At 50.8% G+C, this 21,375-nt stretch overlaps 8 protein-coding genes across 8 annotated transcripts; 4 read left to right on the plus strand and 4 right to left on the minus strand.

Annotated features, from left to right (window-relative positions):
- Positions 1–504: 504 nt before the first annotated feature.
- Positions 505–4,676, minus strand: N7457_004330 (RNA helicase; the record flags this gene model as incomplete). The annotated part of the gene is made up of 3 exons (XM_057175375.1): positions 505–767; positions 843–4,359; positions 4,446–4,676. 3 exons carry the CDS (start codon positions 4,674–4,676, stop codon positions 505–507), a joined length of 4,011 nt encoding a protein of 1,336 aa, XP_057032422.1.
- Positions 4,677–4,921: 245 nt separating this feature from the next.
- N7457_004331 (DNA 5'-adenosine monophosphate hydrolase) lies at positions 4,922–5,811 on the plus strand (the record flags this gene model as incomplete). The annotated part of the gene is made up of 2 exons (XM_057175376.1): positions 4,922–4,997; positions 5,060–5,811. 2 exons carry the CDS (start codon positions 4,922–4,924, stop codon positions 5,809–5,811), a joined length of 828 nt encoding a protein of 275 aa, XP_057032423.1.
- A 298-nt stretch (positions 5,812–6,109) lies between these two features.
- N7457_004332 (putative translocon-associated protein, alpha subunit) lies at positions 6,110–7,024 on the minus strand (the record flags this gene model as incomplete). Its single annotated transcript, XM_057175377.1, has 3 exons — positions 6,110–6,395; positions 6,455–6,876; positions 6,953–7,024. The coding sequence occupies 3 exons, from the start codon at positions 7,022–7,024 to the stop codon at positions 6,110–6,112; spliced, it is 780 nt and encodes a 259-aa protein (XP_057032424.1).
- A 416-nt stretch (positions 7,025–7,440) lies between these two features.
- On the plus strand, positions 7,441–9,033 carry N7457_004333 (CCCH zinc finger protein; the record flags this gene model as incomplete). The annotated part of the gene is made up of 4 exons (XM_057175378.1): positions 7,441–7,515; positions 7,568–7,711; positions 7,772–8,114; positions 8,168–9,033. 4 exons carry the CDS (start codon positions 7,441–7,443, stop codon positions 9,031–9,033), a joined length of 1,428 nt encoding a protein of 475 aa, XP_057032425.1.
- Positions 9,034–9,420: 387 nt separating this feature from the next.
- Positions 9,421–11,320, minus strand: N7457_004334 (uncharacterized protein; the record flags this gene model as incomplete). The annotated part of the gene is made up of 3 exons (XM_057175379.1): positions 9,421–10,007; positions 10,123–11,011; positions 11,063–11,320. The coding sequence occupies 3 exons, from the start codon at positions 11,318–11,320 to the stop codon at positions 9,421–9,423; spliced, it is 1,734 nt and encodes a 577-aa protein (XP_057032426.1).
- Positions 11,321–11,690: 370 nt separating this feature from the next.
- Positions 11,691–13,612, plus strand: N7457_004335 (karyopherin alpha; the record flags this gene model as incomplete). The annotated part of the gene is made up of 2 exons (XM_057175380.1): positions 11,691–11,927; positions 12,191–13,612. 2 exons carry the CDS (start codon positions 11,691–11,693, stop codon positions 13,610–13,612), a joined length of 1,659 nt encoding a protein of 552 aa, XP_057032427.1.
- A 1,127-nt stretch (positions 13,613–14,739) lies between these two features.
- Positions 14,740–18,335, minus strand: N7457_004336 (cohesin subunit IRR1; the record flags this gene model as incomplete). The annotated part of the gene is made up of 2 exons (XM_057175381.1): positions 14,740–17,813; positions 17,873–18,335. The coding sequence occupies 2 exons, from the start codon at positions 18,333–18,335 to the stop codon at positions 14,740–14,742; spliced, it is 3,537 nt and encodes a 1,178-aa protein (XP_057032428.1).
- Positions 18,336–19,989: 1,654 nt separating this feature from the next.
- On the plus strand, positions 19,990–21,189 carry N7457_004337 (urease accessory protein UreD; the record flags this gene model as incomplete). The annotated part of the gene is made up of 1 exon (XM_057175382.1): positions 19,990–21,189. The coding sequence occupies one exon, from the start codon at positions 19,990–19,992 to the stop codon at positions 21,187–21,189; it is 1,200 nt and encodes a 399-aa protein (XP_057032429.1).
- Positions 21,190–21,375: the final 186 nt, after the last annotated feature.

The following is a 21,375-nucleotide window of genomic DNA, read 5'->3' on the forward strand; positions in this document are numbered from 1 at the left end:
CTTGGTTTTCCCTTGTATCTGTAGTACGGATTTGGCCAGGGAAATTGTTCTTTGTATCTGGATTTTGACTCGATGTCTTCGAGTTCTTGCCATTTGTTGGTTGATAGTGCACTGTGTGTTCATTCTGACTTGTACGATTTGACTCAAAAGCTTATTTTCACTTCATTTCCCCTTTGTATTTCCTAGTATTCCTCATATCACCACCTTGGTATTGTAAAGCAATCATCCAACCATACTAGAGGTCGAACATAAGTTTAGAGACTGATCAGGTACTTCCTACATGTACTTCATCCGTGAATGCTCCGGGAAGACCGTCCGTAGTTGACCTGAAATGCAAAATACGTAAGAGAACCGTTTCAATGTAGAAAAGCACAAGCATTTGTGAAATGCTTTTACTGTGATTGCCGTCTATCGTTAATCATTTCGATTCTTTTCCCATCTATAAAATAGTACCTGATATGCGCTGTATATATATTTGAGAACCAGAAATTCGTCTATGCATAATCACTGATCAAGCCCATTGAACTCGATGAGCTTTTTGACAGCCTCAATCACTCTATCGCCAATGCTGCTGCCATCAGCCACCAAGGAGGGATTGTCGAACCGTTCCGCGAGAGCCTCATCCAGCATGGTACGAAGTCGGGAAACCAGCACACCAATTCGAGCCCAACCGCGTAGACGGAGCCAGCCGTCTACAACCAGTCCACGGCCCACAGTATCGAGTTCTATAGAGCCGCAGAAGAGAAGCAGAGAGTATGCATTGAAAGCTACAAACAAGAAATAGAATGTTAGAAGCTGATATCTTCAAGGTTAGAAAAAAAGAAGCGAGAGAAATAACTCACGAGTGAGATCACGGATGAAAACTTTGCTGGTAGCCATCTTGGTGAAGTAGCTTAGATACGCCGCAGCACTGGGATATCCAGCCGCGGAAAAGAGAATAGAGCTGGGATGAATGAAGACACGACCGTTCTCCTGGTTGAAGTATTTGATGGTGCGCGCGTCCGGATCAACCTCAACCGTACCAGTTACAGAGCTGGCGAATTTCTTATCCGGGAACGAGATCTGCGCGACCTGCGGCTGGAAGGCTCCTGCAACAAGAGCCCGAATCAAGTTGCGGTTGCCGGCGTTACGGTTCCAGGCAGAAACCGATGTCTCGGAATACTCGACTGGTAGAACGCCTGCGTCTTTGAGGGAGGTGATGAACTGCGCGCGATTGGAGGAAATATCGCGCAGGGTCTGGTGGGAGAGGAAATTGGCCGCACACCATGATTGAGTGCCCCAGTAGCCGCCCTTGGCACGAGTCAGTTCAGACCAAGCCTGGTATGCAGAGAGATCTGTGAGGAGGTCGCCATCGCCCTGGCGGGAGAAGCTTGCTTTGGCAGCGTTGGCTTCTTCGCGCTTCTCGCGTGGTGAGACAAAGGGGCTCTTGACTGTTAGCATGGCTGCGATGGTGAGGCAGGGTTCCATGCAGCCGAAGATCGAGCCGTAGATCATGAGCTTCGCGCAGCGGAGATCTGCGGGGATCATGGACAGGTAGCGACCCAGTGCTGTGAGCCTGTCGTGGTCTAAAGCGCCAACGCGGTGCAGGAAGCTCAGGGCGCCTTCGACGGCTATGCTTTCTGGTGGGGTGATGGTGTTGGCTAGGAAGGTGGCAACGTCCTCGATACCTTTCATGGATTTCACGGACAGACAAAGCTGCTCCAAAGGCACGCGACGGATCTCGGGATCTGGTCGCGGGGCCATGTTGGATTCGGCTTTGCGGGTGTAAAGTTTATAGCAGATACCTGCGCGGACACGACCGGCTCGACCACGACGTTGTTTGCAGGCGGCCTGTGATGCCCATACCTCCTGGAGACGAACCATGTTGTCCTTAGGGTCATAGCTCGTTTCTTTGACTCGGCCGGTATCAATCACGGCAACAACATCTTCAATTGTGATGGATGTTTCGGCTACGTTTGTAGCAGCGATGACCTTTCTCTTCCCCCTCGGTGCGGTTTGGAATACTCGACGTTGTTCAGCTGGGAGTAGAGAGGCATGCAATGGCAGAGGATGCATGTTGGGAATCCTCTTGACTGCGTTCAAGCACCTATCAATCTCTAGGGTACCAGGAAGGAAAATCAAGATTCCTCCTGGCTGACCTCCTAGTTGGGCATCGATGTACTCGACGGTCGCTGCGATCAAATCATAATTGATGCCCATGCCCAAGCTCCGTAGGGCTTTCCCGAGGGTTTCGTCCCCTCGAGAAGGCTCTTCATCATCTTCATAGCCCTCGGAAAGTTCCGGAGCAAATGATGTATACCGGATAACGTCGTCCAGATAATAGTCCTCGACGGGGAATGTTCGGCCGGGGATGTTCACCAATCCAACAGATCTCTGGCTACCAAAGTAGCTCATGAAGATACCAGCATCAAGGGTGGCACTCATAAGAATGACTTTCAAGTCCTTACGGTAACGTAGAACATCTCTCAGCAACGCCAATAGGAAGTCTGTATCCAAACTTCGCTCGTGGACCTCGTCAACCACTACGTGGGAAACGTCTGCCAAGGAGCTTGCGACATTACCATCCGCATCACCACCGGATTGAATCCGGCGAAGCAAAACACCAGTAGTCACAAAAGTGATTTTTGTTGAACCGGGCTTGGCTTTCGACTCGCCCCTAATCACATATCCGACTTCATCACCAACTACTGCGCATCGCTCATCGCTGACTCTGTCGGCGAGACCCAAGGCTGAGATTCGTCGTGGCTGTGTGCAGATGATATTGGCAGCGCCTCCCAATCCCCGTTGGATCATGTCGTCCAGCACAAACTGCACAGATTGTGTACTCTTACCACTACCAGTTTCACCCGAGATGATGGTGACCTGGTGTGTGTTGACTGCATGAATGATTTCATGTTGGATGTTCCATGCAGGAAGTGCCTTTCTTTTCCTGGTCATCTCAATCTGAGGAGCAGTATCTTGTTTGGCCTCCCAGGCATCTCGGATAGCCAAGCTCCGTTCCGAGTCAACCTTCCAGTCGATGCCCCTGCGATTCTTGCGTGCAGAGCGCACGGGAATCTCAAGGGTCTCAGCTGTCGATGAGGCTGTGACAGAAGAGATCTCTCGTAATTTACCCGGGTTCTCCATAATGCTAGGCAGGTTGATCTCCAGCCAGTCCATAACGTTGAAGATCATAGATTCACCAGTAAAGTTTTCCTGGGCATATTGCACTGCCCGGCGGATTGCGCTAAGACGTATATATGCCGGTACGCCCTTGGCCTCAATTGATATGACAGGAGGAGTGCTTGGATAGTGAGCGGAGGGCTTTTGGAACCGGAAGGTTGTGTTGGGTGGAATTTCCGATGCTTCGCTCTTGATCACGCAAACCTTGGATGAGATCCGATTATATCGTTCGCCGAAGATGGCCTCCAACGTAATGGCTTCTTCTGCCCAAGCTTCCTCATCCTCATCCGCCACAGATGGGGCTGAGAATCGAGTTCCATGTACCAAAGTACCCTGCAAATGCTCAGCAGCCGCCAATTCGTCGCCATCCTTGCTGTCCAGGACTTGGGAGCACATGTCGGCTGGATAACCAACAGATGCCAGTCGTTTGATTTTACCTTCACGAGCAAGATCAGCGGAACCAAGAGTGACTCCGGCTGAATATCCTTCTGGCAGAGACCAACGTGGGAGGTCATCATCAGGGACATAGATGAGAAGCCACTCCAACACCTCTTCACGGTCTTTGCATTCCGTGGTAGCTTCTTCAACATGGCTACGACGGAACCCTAAGCCCACAAATTCGTCGGCAATGGCCTTCTTTTGGCCTTCTGGGATTTGAACGCCATACGGATTCCAAACTGTATGCTGTCGCAAAAGGCCTTCGATATCTCGTCGAATCCGCATGCCCATATCCACCTTGGGCGCTTGCGACCAAATACGCTTTGACCTGGCATCTCCGTTTCCTAGCCCCAATTCCGCATTAGAGGCCTTTTCCTTTGCCTGTGCTTTTTCGCGATCTGCTCGCTTTTTTGCCAGATCGGCGGCCGCGCTCTCTCGTTCTTGCTTGGCTAAGAATGGATCTGCCTCGTACATCCAGCCCTTGCCTTCCCGAGTATCGGCCGCTTTGATTTCTCCAAAGTCCTCCTTCCACAATTTCTTGTATGTTGGGGGCATCATCATATGGATATTGCGCATATTGCATACTCGGAAAAGAGCGAATGCCGCAGCGAAATGGCGCGCTTCGAGGGCCGTCGGCTGACCAGCGAGTTGCTTATGAGAAGGTGGGAGTTTCATCGGTGGGATCACGATTAGTTCTTTCGTCTTAGGATCTATCTTCTTCATCGTTACGGAAGATACAAAGCCATCGGATGTTTTAATCTGGAGTTATTGCAATTCATCAGTGTCTGAATTGGTAGATGCGTTTGTAGGCTCGATGCGACAAGGGTCATGGAGGGATTGATTACCATGCTGTACTCAGGCTTTTCCCATTTTTGCTTTTGACAGTGCTCCGCCAGCATATTGACTGGTAGCTTTCCTGTCCATGATGCGCCGCCGATAACCTCCTTCACTGAGGGTTTCTTGGGCTCCTCGGGCGCTTGTTTTTTCACCTCGCTCGCTTTCTCTGCAACGGCTTTTGCCTGTTTTGTGCCCGGCTTAGGGCCACCTTTGCCATCACCTTTCTTCTTAGGCGGCATTTTGGGTCTGGTGAGTGTTCGCGAAAGATCGACAACTTTTGGAGCTTCAGGCAAAAGAGCGACCCGCACTAAACCGCTTTGGGGTTGCGGGGAGCATACGGAGGAGGGCGGCGACCATCGAGACTTAATCTCCTATTTCATGTTCTTAACCCTCTCGATGTGATACCAAAATCTTATTGCTCACTAGAAATGCTACAGCTAGACTCTATCGTGTGACGACGAGTCAAACTTCCACATTAAACATCATGTCTGGGGAGTCCTCCAATCCGGTCAAGGGCGATCCAAAGGAACCCACTGGGACATCGGAGAAAAGAAATGCTTGTAAGGAAACCTGGAAGATTATTTGAAAGGGAATGTTTTCAATTAACATATCACTTTGACAGTTACCGAACTCCTAGCTCCCAAAACAAAGCAACCAAAGCACGCGGCCAAAGCTCCATCTGATCGCAATGCGGCCAAGGGCAGAACTGCCTTTGGTGTTCGAGATGGACTCGGTATCTACATCGCAAAGCCGGAAACATATGGCTCCGATGTTGTAGTTTACCACAATGAAGACTTTGTGGCAATCCACGACATGTTCCCAAAGTCATCGCTACACCTCCTCCTTCTTCCCCGCGACCAGAGCAAAACGCGCCTGCACCCATTCGATGCCTTCGAAGACACCGAGTTTCTGGCGAAGGTAAAGGCTGAAACGCGCAAATTGCGTACTCTGGCAGCGGGTGAGCTGCGACGCAAATATGGGAAGGACTCTGCGCAAGAGCAAGCGAGACAAACGGCACTGAGTGCTAATCCGCCGCCCGACGAACTACCACAGGGTCGGGATTGGGAACGGGAAATTGTGGTCGGGGTGCATGCAGTACCTTCGATGAACCACTTGCATGTCCATGTATTATCCGTGGATAGATATAGCGACCGCCTCAAGCACAGGAAACACTACAATAGCTTTTCGACGCCGTTTTTCGTGCCAATTGAGGACTTCCCGCTGGCAGAAGATGACGTACGACGCAATCCGACAGGAGAGGGGTATCTGAAGCGAGACTTTGCCTGTTGGCGTTGTGGCAAAGCTTTTGGAAATCGCTTTGTGGAATTGAAACAGCATCTAGAGCAGGAGTTTGGAGAATGGAAGAAACAGTGAGCTATCGGTGCGTGAATGCGAAGATATACCAATACTGCCAGAACAGGCACAGCATGATATGCAATGGATTGAATCCCAAAAGGTCTTCGTTTGGCTTCGGCGGAAACTAAACCGGGCCAAAATCTTCTATCTGGTTGATATACATGTCTCCTGTGACAAGCAGTAGGGACCGGTGCATTTCCAGCACGTGTCCAATACTGCCTCTACATTAGACCAAAAGTGGGACAATGGCGTCTATTCCAAGGTCAAACAAAATTATCCCCATCCTCCCTCCGTGATATCACTGTCGCGTGTGCATTTACGCACGGGCCTTGGAGCGGCCCTTGACCTTTCGAGCCTCGGGGCGGTTGATGTGGTGGGAGGGAATCCAATCAGCGTTGTAGGTGGTGGCAGAAGAGGCAGCAGCGCCGCTGGATGTCTCCTCGGTAGCCTGGGTCTCAACGCGCTTAGAGCTACCTTGGGTGCGCTTCTCACTGGTCTTTCCGGACTTGCGCTTCTGGGGGAAGTAGGGAGCGACCCAAACGGTGTAGAAGAAGTAACCGGTGCCAGAAACACAGGCGAGCAGGAAGAAGTAAAGGAAGATACTGATATGACGGATTAGTCCCATTGCGCCCACACATCAAGATAAAAAGGGGCCCCTTACATTTGAGGGTCAAAGATGCTGGTATCCGCCTCAACGATGCTGACGGTACCGTTGTGAGCAACGATAGGAGCAATACGGCCCTCGCTGTCCGAAATGATAGCAGAGAGAATCATCTGGAGATCCTGGGGGTGCATCTCGGTGGCGAAGCTGTAGCTGATGGTCTCCTTCTCACCAGCGGGAATCTCGATGGCGTAACGAGTAGCAGTCAAGTTACGAGCAATCTTGGACTCGTCGTCGATATCCCGAAGACTACCTCCAACGAAGTTCACCGTGATAGGGTTCGGTTCATCGTTGGAAACGGCGATCAGCGCCTGGGTCGGGTGACCGTTAACGAGCTTGATACCGAAGATCTCGGAATCAGGGAAGGAAGCCTCGGCCGAGACAGCCAAAGCGCGAGCCTCTGGTTCAGCATTCTCAGCATCCTATAGATTGGAAGCCGCCAATTAGTCAATTGAGTCATGCGACGTGGACTGTTGAGGCAAAACAAGTTAAACATACAGCAGCAAAGCCGGTGCCAACGAAGGCCTGAAGAGAGAGCAGAGCCAGAGAGAGGAAACCAAAGCGAGTCATCTTGAAACCGAAATCTAGACAAGAGAAGAGAATGGAGAAAGGAGCAAAGTCGCAGTTGAAGGGGAATATTTGGCTCCACGTATGCAAAACCGGGGAGCTGACTCAGCCAGATAGCACCCGCGGTCTTAGATCGATTTTTTATTTTAAGCACGTCAACGCGTTGTTATAAGTTGTCTCTATATCAATTAATTTAATGAAGAAAGGTGGTCACTGATCATTGGTGATTCCAGGACTTACGCGCTTTGTAGATTGTCACCTCCTGCAAGCGCCTGCCAACTACGAAATCAGATTTCCCAGTTCGCTTTGATCGGACTTGAAACTTGCTTCTCTCCCTTACTTTCTTTCCTCCTTATCTCCTGTCGCATTCATCTTCATTTCACTTCCAACTATTTCGGATCCTCGGCAACTTCTTAAAAATGACGACCCAAGCTTACTTGGAGCGCTATCGCCAGCTAAGCGCCTTGGACCAACAGAAGAATGATTTCATCGAGGTACCAGCAATTCCTCCCTTGGGTCTGATCAATGCTCACGCGAGATCCATAGGAACTTCTACAACGAGTGACCGCTCTAGAAAACTCCTTCCAGCAAGAGAAACTCGACCATGAACGCGAGACTCGGTTCAATCGTGATATTCAGGTGCATGAAATGGAGCTGATGGAGCAAATATCAGCAGTCAAGAATATGATGGTGAGCGCAAATGGGGATTTGCGTCCAGAATCTTGCTAATGCATTTTTTGTTTCATCCAGGACCGAGAACCATTTGTCGTTTTGCTTTTAGATGGCGAAGGGATTATATTCAAGGACGAGTTTTTGCAACTAGGCGAACAGGGTGGGCGCAATGCGGCGAAGCAACTTTGGAAATCTCTTCAGGGCTATGTGACGACAAATCTCTCGACGATCACCGAGCCGAAGATAATGACGAAAATCTACCTTAATGTGAAGGGACTCATCGAGACTTACATCCGGGGTGGAATCAACCTAGAGCCTTCCACACTCAGTGAATTTATTCGCGGGTTCAATGAGAGCGCATCCTTTTTCGAAATTGTGGACGTTGGAACTGGCAAAAGCAAAGCGCACGATAAAATCAAGGGTATGTGGTACAAGCTGTGATGACAGAACTCATTGCTGATTCGCTCACTGCAGAGGCATTCAAGCTTTACTTATACAATTGCCATTGTCATCAACTCTTCCTCGGTTGTCCCTCGAATGAAGAATATGCTCGATCATTGACAGAGCTCATCTCTGGTGCGAATTATAAGGGTCGGGTCTCGCTGGTTGAGGGCCTTCCACTCGAGAAGGAGTTTGATTATTTCAGGGAGCAGGAATATCGAATCACCCAATTTCCAGATGTCTTCCGCACCACAAAGATTACCCCAATTTCATTGAACCCACCAAGTGCATCGGGTGCAGCACCGACTTGGACTGCTCCTTGGAAAAGCGCGATACCTTCACGGACTTTGCTCACACCTTCGCCAACCCAGCAATTCCAAACGCCCGCTCCACTTTCAAGAACATCTACCAGTACGAGTCTGTCAAATCTGGGTGTCCCGTTGGCCCCAGTCACGAATAAATCGGATCCTTCTGACTTCCAGGTTGTTCGGTCCAAGGTGCCTGGTGCAGCCCCCCCAAAGACCGTGGAACGAAATAAGTACGGCCAGCGTGTTGATCGACTTGATTTCAAGAGCATCCCTCGTGACGACCTTAACAAATTGAAGAAGCTCAAGCTGTGCAACTATCACTTCTTGCTCGGCGAATGCCCTAATGAAGAAAATTGCTATCATGACCATGATCGCAAATTGTCCCGCCAAGACCTGCACATTTTGTCCGCTATTGCCCGCATGACACCATGTCGCTTTGGTCTAGAATGCGATGACGTTGAGTGTATCTATGGCCATCGTTGCCCTCAGAGTGAGCCTGGTAAAAAGACTTGCTTCCGAGGCGATACCTGCCGCTTTGAGCCTATCGCGCATGGTATTGACACAAACATTGTGAAAGTTACGAAAATCTGAGAGGCTGTTTCGCCATTCTCATTTTCATTTGGGCCCTGGCCCTTACGCCTTACAAAAAGGATTCTAAAATATTGTCTATTGAGTTCAGCGTGGCCGGATTTGAGCTTTCACGGGGCACAGGTTCATCGGAAGCACCCTTGATAATATCAAAATTTCGATCATTCGGGCGTTATGGACGGCTGCATGGGAGCAGGTTTGCAATACAGTGAAATTCAACCTTGTCCTTTTCTATGCGATAAAGATGTATCCGGGCGCAAAAGACTCGACTATTTATTCTATTGGTTCGGATTTTTAAATTGTATTAGTATAAAGAATCAATTCATATCTTATTTAGGGGTATCTGAACTTCGGGATTGATAGTGCTACAAGACTCGAACAACATACACTTCATGTGTGGATGGTAGTGCCGAACATAGCAAAACGTCTCTCCCATCCAAAGCAGCCTGGGTAGCTGCACACATCGCCATCGATGTCCATAGCATTGGGGTCTTTGCTATGGGTGCACCGCACGCCGTATTCCTTGATGCAGCACTCGAACGGGCGAGATCTTACTTGCCCCCAACTTTGTTGGCCAGAAGCCCTAGCTTTTGATTTCTTTTCCTCGAGATCGCCCCATAGGATGAAGAGCTTTTCTTTGATCTCAGTTGCTTTTTTCGAATTACTTCGGAGATCAATTGCATCATCGTTCAGAAGACAATCGCCATCCTGGCCGCACACATAGAGCTTCGTCACCTGTCGGGGGAGTTCTTCGGAGGCTTTGGGTTCGACCCCCTCCACGAGGAGGCAGAATCGCCATTCCCAGCCATATTTAGGATTGCTGCCATGACTTTGACCCGAGAATACAGGAGAAGAAGAACTGCGCTGCACAGCAAAGTCCTCTATCATTGGGGGGAAGAAGTCGACAACACGAAGTTGGGAGCGATAATTGACGTTTTGAAAGGGCAATTGATAGACAATACCCCCGGAGCATTGTTCTTGTGGGTCTCTGCCAGCAAGATCTTTTCGAGAGGCAGAGTAGGTACAGTGTAATCTCTTGCTTTCACTGAAAATTTATCAGCCAGGATACTCCATGGCAGGGAATTGACTCACCATTGGGGTTCATCTTGATTCGGGACACTGCTGGCAACAAAAGCTGGCCTTCTTCTTTTCGAACCTCCTTCTTCTGCTCGGCCTTCTTATTACGCTTTTTGGGTTTTTTGGTATCTGCCTTAGGTTCCCCATGGATTTTCCAATATTGCGCCCGACGTTCCATTAGGGCTTGGACACGCTCGTCATTATCATCATGAACTATATGGACGTGGATCTTCTCGGGATCTCGCCTGTCTTCGTGAACGGCAGCTTCCAAGCCACGAGTTTCTTTGATACGGACATACGTCAGTAGAGCGATATCACCCGGCTTGAGGTGTTCTCTGGCATAGGTCGCGTGCGGCTCCCATAAAGTTACTTGGATGGTCAATTTGCCCCATGGGCCTGGCCAATCCTTCTTCTTCGATACATAACCGAATCGGTCGCCCTCGGGTCCTGAGTCCTCATCATCGTCTCCGGGCTTTTTGTGATTGGTTAGGTCCCCATTTGCAGTATAATCAGTCATGTGTAGCGTGCACTTTTCGCTGTCAAGGGTGTAGAGCTGCACAACTTGGCCCAGCAATTGGCATAGAAGGCGAGGTTTGGCAGCTTCAATATTGATATAGGGCAAGCCTCCATACTTTGTAGCCGAAGGTGCAGCCTGAACATGTTGAGGTCTTGTGAAGGCGGGTGCACTGCGCGACGTGGTCGGTTGCACAGAGGATACCCCCGGAGATACGCGGTCCAGGAGTGATTGAGCCTGATCCTTTTCTTTCAAAGTCGGCTCCCAATGAACCGGGCCACAAGTGATGAAAGGGCTAGAACTCGGGTTGGGATCGGGTCGAAAAACAGCCCATAAAACACTATCTTGCTGGGATACAACTCCCGTGGGCTTATTTTGATAGATGGTCACCTAAATCGTATTAGTTTGCCACAGATGCCTCATTCATCCAAATATGCTTACCCTGATGTTATGTAGCAGAACTACATCGTTAACTCGGACATTGGGAAGACAGCTGTCGTCATCATTAAAGTATTTGACTTTGAGACCTCCTTGCCAGGTTGGTCCATCAAAATCGGTGTCTTTGATGGTAAATGTGATGCATGCCGATGAGCCTCTGGTCCGATAGAGCGGAAGAGTATCAACCACCACGCCTAGGACATTGAAGTTTCCTCGTGAAGTACAAGCCGTGTGAATGTCCACTAGACCACCTGAGGCCATGGTTTTCGTTGATGGGAAGATGTTAGATTGACAGCCCTGCGAGCTCCCGGGGCCGAGATATCATAGGAGACTAGTTCAAAAACACACACTTTTTGATCAATGCACATCCATTCTAGAGCAATTACTCTGACAACATACTAAAAGAAGGAAGATGATTTTAATAGAAAGAGATCATTGTTGCCCAGTGCAAATGAAAACAGACATCACGTGATAGCATCGTTTCCCCTCCCACACAAGTCTTCTTCCCCCCACATCACCTCTCTCTTCTTCTTCCTACTTTCCATCTTCCCTCCGGCGCGCCCATTTCACATCACTCACTACATCTCTGATTCCCGCGGCGCGCTTCGTTTTCTTCTTTACATTTTTCATCATGGCGGAACGTTATATCCCCGAGCACCGCCGGACGCAGTTCAAGGCCAAGAACCAGTTCAAGCCCGATGAGCTCCGCCGCCGCCGTGAAGAACAGCAGGTCGAGATTCGCAAGCAGAAGCGTGAGGACAACTTGGCTAAGAGACGTGGTATCTCAACTCGGGATGGTGGAATCGGTGTTGGTGGCATGGCTGCCGCCACTGAGAGTGACGACGAGGCCAGTGCTATTGAGAGTGAGGTAGGTTTTGGAAATTTCTTTGATCCTTTGAGTTTGTTTCATCCTACGCGGGGTTCGAGTTGAACATTCGTATCGTGTGGTTGACCATCCCCTGGCTCTGAGATTTTCTTTGTTTTCATGATGCGATCATCAACAAGGAATTTTTTTCACCGCCCTGTTGCCATGGCCCACGAAGCCCCTCCAAACTCGGGTTTGGAGCCCATGCCCCACTGCAGTAAAAACATCGTGAAAAAAATATAATGCTAACGTAATGGATATTATAGCTCAATGTCGAGCTTCCTTTGATGGTCAAGGGAGTTTTCTCCGACCAGGTTGAGGAGCAGATCCAGGCCACCACTAAGTTCCGCAAATTGCTTTCTAAGGAGCGCAACCCTCCTATCGAGCGTGTCATCGAGACCGGTGTCGTTGCTCGTTTCGTCGAGTTCCTTCGCTCGCCTCACACCCTGGTCCAGTTTGAGTCTGCCTGGGCTTTGACCAACATTGCCTCCGGTTCCGCCCAACAGACCCAGGTTGTCATCGAGGCTGGTGCCGTCCCTATCTTCGTCGAGTTGCTCAGCAGCCCTGAGCCCGATGTTCGCGAACAGGCCGTCTGGGCCCTTGGAAACATTGCTGGTGACAGCCCTCACTGCCGTGACTTCGTTCTGGGCGCTGGTGCTCTCCGCCCCCTCCTGAACCTTATCAACGATGGCCGCAAGCTCAGCATGCTCCGCAACGCTACCTGGACCCTCAGCAACTTCTGCCGTGGCAAGACCCCCCAGCCCGACTGGAACACCATTGCCCCTGCCCTTCCCGTCCTCGCCAAGCTCATTTACATGCTGGACGATGAGGTCCTTATCGACGCTTGCTGGGCTATCTCTTATTTGTCCGATGGTGCCAACGACAAGATCCAGGCTGTCATTGAGGCTGGTATCCCCCGTCGCCTGGTGGAGCTTCTTATGCACGCCTCTACCTCTGTCCAGACCCCCGCCCTTCGCTCCGTGGGTAACATCGTCACTGGTGATGACGTTCAGACTCAAGTTATCATCAACTGTGGCTCCCTGCCTGCCCTGCTTTCCCTCCTGAGCTCTACCAAGGATGGTATTCGCAAGGAGGCTTGCTGGACCATTTCCAACGTTACTGCCGGTAACTCCAGCCAGATCCAGGCTGTCATCGACGCTGGCATCATTGCTCCCCTTATCAACCTGCTTGCCAATGGCGACTTCAAGACCCGCAAGGAGGCTTGCTGGGCTATCTCCAACGCTACTTCCGGTGGTCTCCAGAAGCCCGAGCAGATCCGCTACCTTGTTTCTCAAGGATGCATCAAGCCCCTGTGTGACCTCTTGGCCTGCCCTGACAACAAGATCATCCAGGTTGCTCTGGATGGCCTTGAGAACATTCTCAAGGTTGGAGACATGGACAAGGAGGCTGGCCAGGCTGGTGAGGCTCGTGTCAACCGCTACGCTCTCTTCATCGAAGAGGCCGGTGGTATGGAGAAGATCCACGATTGCCAGAACAACGCCAATGAGGAGATCTACATGAAGGCCTACAACATCATCGAGAAGTACTTCTCCGATGAGGATGAGGCTGGCGGTGATATTGAGGAGCTTGCTCCCCAGCAGACCCAGACCGGATTCGCTCTTGGCACTGGCCCCCAGCAACCTGGCGGCTTCAACTTCGGCAACGGTGGTGATACCATGGACATGTAAAGAAGCCAAATCGGGTTTCTCTCATGTCCAATCTCCTTGCTTGTATCTCTTCTATTTTAACCGAACTTCGAAGCTGCGCTAAGCATATCCTTGCTTGCGCGGGCACCACCGGCTTCGAGAGGCCAGACGGCTCGCACACAGCTTCGATGCCTCTTGTGCGCTTCGACCAAGCTCTTTCTCGGTTTGGCGTTGCGTCTCAACAGTGCCTGGTACTCATTTGATTCCCTCATCCTTTCTTGTCACGAATTTCACTTCCCCTTTCTTCTTCTTTTTTTGATTTCACGATAAACAAGATTCACCATCATGTATCCCCTCCCCCACCCCTTTAGCATCCTCATACACAGGCGTATTTGTTTGCAGGATCGGTTTTCTCTCTCCAGCTACGTTAATGTCCACTGGCCTAATGTTCCCTAATGGGGCATTGGTCTCCCGTGCAGGAATTTCTTCCTCGCTCACTGGCAACAGGGGTATGTGATGGCACCTTTGCCTTGTACATCGCTGTACATTGCTCACAATCTGGTCAAATCATGCCCCTGAAAATGTTATTGCGTTATTCTCGTGGTACACTTTGAACTTCGCCAGGAAAAATCTCAAGTTTTACTCGATCAACCTTGTTCTTTCTGTAGTTGTATCCTAGTAATATTCGATTTCCCAGCACCGTTCATACACTTTATTTAAGATCTAGACGAGATACTGCGCTTGCATTCATCCGCTGCTTGGTATTGTTCATTGTGTAGGCACTTCCAGGTTAGCTAGTCCCTAAGATGAAGCACAACTCAAGCCTACTAATGATAACATGCCGAGTTCTGTCTTCATGTACTACAATTCAATTCACGTATCCAAAAAGTACAGTAAAGATCAGAGGGGAATAGATTTAAATCAAGCCAGCAAAGCAGCAAAGCAAAGACCAGAAAGAAGTGTATAAGATACAGGTTGAAAAGAGGCCCATATCCACACACAAGAGCAAAGAAGAGAGATACAGTCAATTCAAGCCATGAGCCATAAGTTAGAAAGAGAGGGAAAAGTAAACAAGAAAAAATAATAAATCAACCTTCCTAACAATAAGGGAAAAAGAAAAGACGATTTTGTCCAGATACACATTGTTAACGTCAAGCAGGCGGATTAAGTCAGTCGCCCATTATCTCATCCTCATCTCCTTCAGGAACGGGGGTGAGCTCCTCGTCCTCGTCACCGTTCTCATGTTCATTGTCCTCCTCAATGAGTCCGCGTGCGCGCAGATCCTCGTCTTCGTCTTCTTCTACGGGCTCTGAGTGCTCGCGCTCATCGTCATCGACAACGTGGTCAGCAGACTTGGAGCCTTTAGTAGGTGAAGTGGTAGGCTTGGCGGGCTGCTTTCCCTTGGCGCGAGACGGACGAGGCTTGCGCTCCTCGAGGTAAGAGAGGACCTCGCGGTAGTTGTGGCCGAGAGCGGTCTTATTACGAAGGAGACGCTTCTTCAGGTCGCCGCGCTTGGAGCCGGAGGCGTCGATGATACGGGCGATAATGGCGAGGACGAGTTTGCCTGTCAGCTCGCACAAGCGTTGTTCGGCAATGATGCTGTTGCGGAGACGGTCGTTAGTGACTGCTTCGTCTTCGGAATCGCTGTCTTCATCTTCAGAGTCGAGCTCGTCTTCCGAGGCTGGGGCATCGTCGTCTGCAGGCTCGAGGTTGAGCCTTGCTTTCTTGGCGGATGTGCGTTCGGCGATACCGTGGATCTTTGTGATGAGTGCTTGGGTATCGGGACTGATTTCATGGACCAGGCTTTGGGTTTGGAATAGGACGTCTTCGTCGTTGCCGTTGCCTTGACCGATGTTGCGGAGTGTGCTGAAGAGGGTTTGCAGATCCAGGTACGTGGTGGTTGCTGTGAACCGGAGATCATCTAGGCCGGAGCGCTTCTCCATGATTTCAACCAGTGTGGCGGCGAAGGTCTCGCGGCTCTTCGTAAGTGCTTCGAAGTAGGAGGTGTTGAATGAAGCCTTTCCGTCATTCAAAGCTGTGGAGAGCGCCTGCACCTTCCACATGAAATAGAAAAGCAATGTCCGAATACTGCTTGATACCAACTCAATCTCTGCCTTGGCGGTGTCCTCGTCGTCATCTTCACTGCGCAGACCACGCTCGGCAAGACGGATGAGGATGTTGAATGGGGCTTCCGGGATGTCCTTCTTGGATTTCGAGCGTGCGTTAGGTACAGTCTCAAGAATGGCGGCGCAATCTGTGATACCGGCGAGGTTTGAAATTCGAGAAACAGTGTTGGTTAAATCGGTGAGAGTTGGATCAGATATCGAGCCGCCTTCCTGAACGCCTTTCTTCCGAGATAGAGCAGCCAGTGCTTCCACAATGTCATCCCATAGCTCCTGGATCTTGCTTTCCAATGCCTCTCGCATCTCTTCGGAGCTCTTGGCATGCAAGAAAGCCACACTGGCCTCAGCCAGAACGTCTTGGTCCGAATGAGTCAAGAATTGTTTGTTAATATCATTGAGCAAGGAGGAATAAGCTGTAGCATCCTTTTGGAGATCCTGGATTGTATCCAAGTCCACAAGGTGCTCCAGTCTCAAGACAACAGAAGCAGCTTCTGGCGTGGAGCCGAACTTGTTAAGAAGCCGGGGAATGATCTGGGCGAGGTTATGGGAGATCTCCTCTTGAAGTTCTGATATTTTGGCTGTCAGAGCTTTGACCTTGCGCCCACGCTTATCAATATCAGACTTCGCGACATCGAGGACGCGAAGCTTGACTGCGGCGCACAGCACCTCCAGAAGGATAGATTCCTGCCCCTCTTGCATTTTGTACATGTTTTTAACAACTCCTGCAGTGTCATCTTCAGATGGCTCATCGACGATTTGAGAGTGATCATAAAGCAGATAACCAGCCAGGGACGGCCATTGAGCAAGCTCTTCCATGTGAGGGAAGACAGCCTCAGTCGCGAGAGCAAAGCGGGACTCTACAGCTACTCCCAGCAGTGTGCCACGCGACATTGGCTCGGACTCTTGTTCGGATTGCTGTCCATCGTAGGCCTGGAACAGATCGGCGAGGCATTTGAACTTGATCCATGAATGCTTGGGTGATTCGTAATCGTCTTCATCGTCATCAGCCAGTAAGTCGGCGATCTCCTCTCCCACTTCCTCTGTGGCAGCATCATAGGCATCTTGAACATTGGAAACAAAGAAACGTCCAGCTGTTTTCCGGATTCTGGGATCCAGATCAAACACTAGCCGGCCGATCGCATCAATATCATTTGGCTCGAGCAGGCCTCCTTCACGGAGGTGGCTAAGCAGCTCCACCGCAACCATACGCACGGAAACATCAGCATCTTGGGCAGCAATCTCCACAATTCGCTGCCGGAAGCGCTCAGTGAACGAGTGCAAACCAGCAAGGTTGTCTCGGTTCTCATATAGACTCAAAAGTTCAGTCAAGGTAACAAGTCTGGTCTGCGCAACAACATCGGCAAGGGTCCATCCCAGGTATCGCAGATACTGGCCCTCAAAGAACATTTCCCGGTAAGTGCGGATCCACCCGCCAAGAGCTGTCAGACACTCGGCGCGAATCTGACCGTCAATATCTCGATATCGATGGACAAACACAGTATCGAATCCGTCCTGCAGGAACTCATCTAGTCGCTCTACCTTTTGCTCGCCCTCGGACACAGCAGTTTGAATGGCTTCCACGCGACCCTTGTTCACGTTCTTCTTTTTCTTCTCACTCTCGAGTTGTTTCCGGGAAGTAGATACGCTTGTCGTCACCTCGCGTGCAATATCACACAGAGCATTCATGATTGCGAGGGAGATCATAGTTGCCGTATGTCGGAATGGTCGGCATTGTGATGTGGACATAGAGGAGATCCAGATCTGAATATTTTCGAGCAGGGTATCATCGGTGTACAGGATGGAAGAGGCATGGAAAGTTTGGATCAGTGCGACGGTGAACTCTTCGAGAAGAACAGGGAACGCCCTGAACTTCTTGGCTTTGGAGATAATAGGGTATTCGGTGATCCCTTCTGCCTGGTAGAGGTTCTGCAGATCTTCAATTCGGCCCGGGGCATTGTCGATATCTTCCACTTCATCATTGTCGATCTCCAGATCGGTTCCTGTACATCTTAAGATGAAGTTAACGAGATCCCGCATAGCTTCTCCATTGTTCCGCTGGTATTGAGAAAGCCACTGAGCGGCCACTGTATCGGGGTTGCTGCTTTTCCCAAAGACCTCCGCTAACTCTGATATCAGCCGCAAGGTCCAATGCGCATATACAAGGAATGATATCACTCACCGAATAATCCACGCTCTCCAGCAGCCAGACTAGGTCGAACTTTCGGCTTTCGAGAACGAGCGGCGGGCAGTCGGCCATTGCTAGCTGGCCGGAAGGCAAGCTGTCTCCCTAATCCGTTGCTCGCGACCTTGGGTTTCTTAGAAGCGTGCGATGCCTTGGCCTTGGGCTTCGACTTGGGCTTTTTTGCACCAGTTCGACGGGCAGCACGTCGCTTTTCTTTCAATTCCTCCTCGTCAGTCTCGTCGCCGGCATCATCACTGTCGGACTCGGACGCGTCTTCATCGCCATCCTCATGCGCTTCGCCCCGCTTGCGCTTTCCGCCGGTGGCATTATCTTCAGCAGAATGCGTGCTCTGTGAGAAGATCTCGGGTCGTCGCGTCTGTCGACCGGATTTGCGTCGGTCTTCGGCGGGGGTTGATGACAGGCCACCGGGGCTTGATAGCGGTGGGTTGTCAATGTCCATGATTTGAGATTAGAGTTTGAGATGAGTATGCGATCAGAGAGATAGGCCTGCTACTCAGATCAATGACCTTGAGCAAAGTTCGTAAGTGTTGCCGCAATTAGGTCGGGAGACGCGCTCGTGCAACGCGCGGGTTTGGTGCGACGAAGCAAGCCAATGTTGGGGGATGAGAAGTTAGTCTGTAATTCGATAAGTGGAATTCTAGCGGCACACGCTCTGGCCGCGTTGAGACTAAATCAATCAAATGAACGCACTTGGGCAGAAGGCGGACTGAGTCTCAGCGTGGGGGAGACGCGACATCGTGCCTTGAGGCCTGAGGTTGCCTAAATTACCTAACCAAGGCCACGAGGTTTTTATGCCTTGTACCTAAGGTGTCTATATATGTACATGCCTTTCATCGCTCTCCACAATCAACATTCAGTGTCAGTATCTTAGCCAATACTCCGTACCCTGCATAGCTATCTCATTGAACAGGGCTTTGCAGGTTGAATTGCAGGTTGAATTACAGGTCTCAGCAAGTCAATATCTCACTTTCTGCGCCTCCTGGTTCTGCTTTATCTCGTTTCTAGGTGATGATAATCAGAAAAATAAGCCGACAAATCACGGAGCATTTAAAGCTTGGCCGGTGTGTCGCTTGTCCCAATTAGATTCTTGAAAGCTGCAGGGGTTTGCCAATCAAATCAAGGCCAAGGACTTGGTATAGTTTCATGGCACTCGAGAAACTACATCGAGCTATACAGTGTACGGAGTACTTTGCACATGTTTGAGGGAGCTTGTGAGAGAAATCCGACAGACGATCTTTCATTTCCACCTGCATCTGACCTCTCCCAGCAGATCATTGATCTGGTGCGTATTGCTGGAGCCTTCGATATGCACCGTCTCGTCAGAGATGCATAGGCTGCCTTAGATATCTGGCCACCATTGCATCGGATCTACAAAATCACGTCGATCCCCAAGCGCTCTCAAACACCCCAATTGGTCGCGAGGAAGCAGTCCAGCTGGCGATGGGTCTTGCCTTTCCGGAACGTTTGTTTGTTGCTCCGACGTCTACGTTGTACGGAGTAGGTAATATTATACGGCATGTTCTCCGGAGCTACCTACCTAGGTACCTCAATGTATATCGACGGGCCTGTGTTTTGGCAGGTCCCATGATCTTCTTTTGATCTCGAATGCCCAGACTGATCTTCACCCGCTTGTCCGACTCTGCTGTCGACAGAAATGAGCCATGTAGATCAAATGACATAGCGAGTGCGTCGCCAAGAGGTAACCACCACCAGTCTCACGCCAATACGGAGATACTCTGTGTCATAGAAATATCGACCACCGTTTATTTTCTGCGACGTCCCAATTATGTCGCAGTTATGCCCGGTGTCATTGCTCTTTTAGCCTGGGAGCCAAGAACTAGTCGTTGGGATATCCCCTTGAGCATGGGCGCTGGAAAAGGTGGGTTCGTGACTAAGGACAATCGTCACTTCTCCGGAGCTTATATACCAAGTCGCCCCTCTCAACTCCGGGGTAATCGCTGTTTCTGAGGTCATGGCAGTCCGGTTTCACGACTCAACATAAACAACATAGGCTTTCAGAGCTTCCTCGACTCTCATCTCGCGCCTCTATTAACACCCGACCGCCACGCTTATCTACTATCTTCATCTCCGTCATGCGACAACCAGCAATGCCAATCCCCTCGCCCTTTCAGTCTTCCATTGCGAAGCCGGGGCAGGGCAAAGTCGTCCTCTCCCTCCTCCCACCAAACAATCCGACCCTAACAACCCTCACCTACAAATATCCATTGAAATTGGTCCCGCGCACCGGCGGTTTTACTCCAACCCCAGACCCCGCCGGCTTATCAGACACATGTCCCTCCCACCCGGTCCATCTCTACCTCCTAACCTACGGCGGCGGGCTGCTACCCGGCGATCACATCGAAGTATCCATCAAACTAGAGCCGCGGACGCGAATGGTCGTAACAACCCCACAAGGAAGCACCAAGATCTTCAAAACAGACCCAAATAACTGCGGCACCAGCCCAAACGTCATTAAAGGCCACCGCAAACAAATGCCCGCCAACGCACACCTCTCCGACATGAGCCAACAATCCCTCGACGTTCACATCGGCCGCCAAGCAGCCCTCTGCTACCTCCCCGACCCCTCAGTCCCCTTCCAACACAGCCGCTACGCCCAAGTACAAACCTTCACCGTGGACGCCAGCGCCAAAGGCGACCAGCGCAGCAGTCTCTGCGTCCTGGACTGGGTAACGCAAGGCCGGACCTCGCGCGGCGAGAACTGGAACTTCCGCTTCTGGCGCGGCCGCAACGAAGTCTGGGCCGAAGACGAGAAAACAGGCAAAAGCCGTCTCCTACTGCGGGACTCGGTCATCCTAGACGATGAGTCCGAAGACCTCGACGACTCAGATATGTCCGAAGACGAGGTCGAGAGCACGAACCGCAATATGCAGAACGGCTTAGCGAACCGCGCCGATTTGCCTCCACAGGCGCCCGCCGGGCTGACACCGCTGAACCTCATCGCGGAGCGCACGCGACCGCACGGTGTCGTCGGCACGCTTATTCTCTCTGGTCCGGTCTTCGAGGCTCTTGGGTCCTTCTTTCTGCATCAGTTCCAGTCGCAGCCTCGGATTGGAGGCCGTAATTGGTCGGACCATGCGCCGTCGGTGCCGGAGCCCTCGCTTAGCCTGCAGGGTGCTGTTACTTGGACTGCGGCACGCGTGCGCGCTGGGTTCGTGCTTGTCAAGTTCGGTGCCAAGGACTTCGAGACTGCTAAGCACTGGCTTGGCGGACTTATTCGTGAAGAGGGGAGTGTCGCCCGGGAGTTCGGCGAAGAAGCGCTCTTCTGTTTATAAGTTCTCGAAATGTCTTCGCTTGATGTGTTCTGTAGGCGTTGAGAGGCTCTCCGCTGGTCGAGGGCCGTTTCTTATAATGATTGCTAAGGTCCCCTTGGGACCGAGACTCTATATTTACTTCTTTGCTCTATGCATGTGGTTAATTTGATTTTACAAGCATGGCGTCAATGGCGGGCTGTCTGCTAT

This window comes from Penicillium paradoxum (genome assembly GCF_028828445.1).
Source record: "Penicillium paradoxum strain IBT 22861 chromosome Unknown utg000004l_segment0_segment0, whole genome shotgun sequence".
Lineage (NCBI taxonomy): Eukaryota > Fungi > Ascomycota > Eurotiomycetes > Eurotiales > Aspergillaceae > Penicillium > Penicillium paradoxum.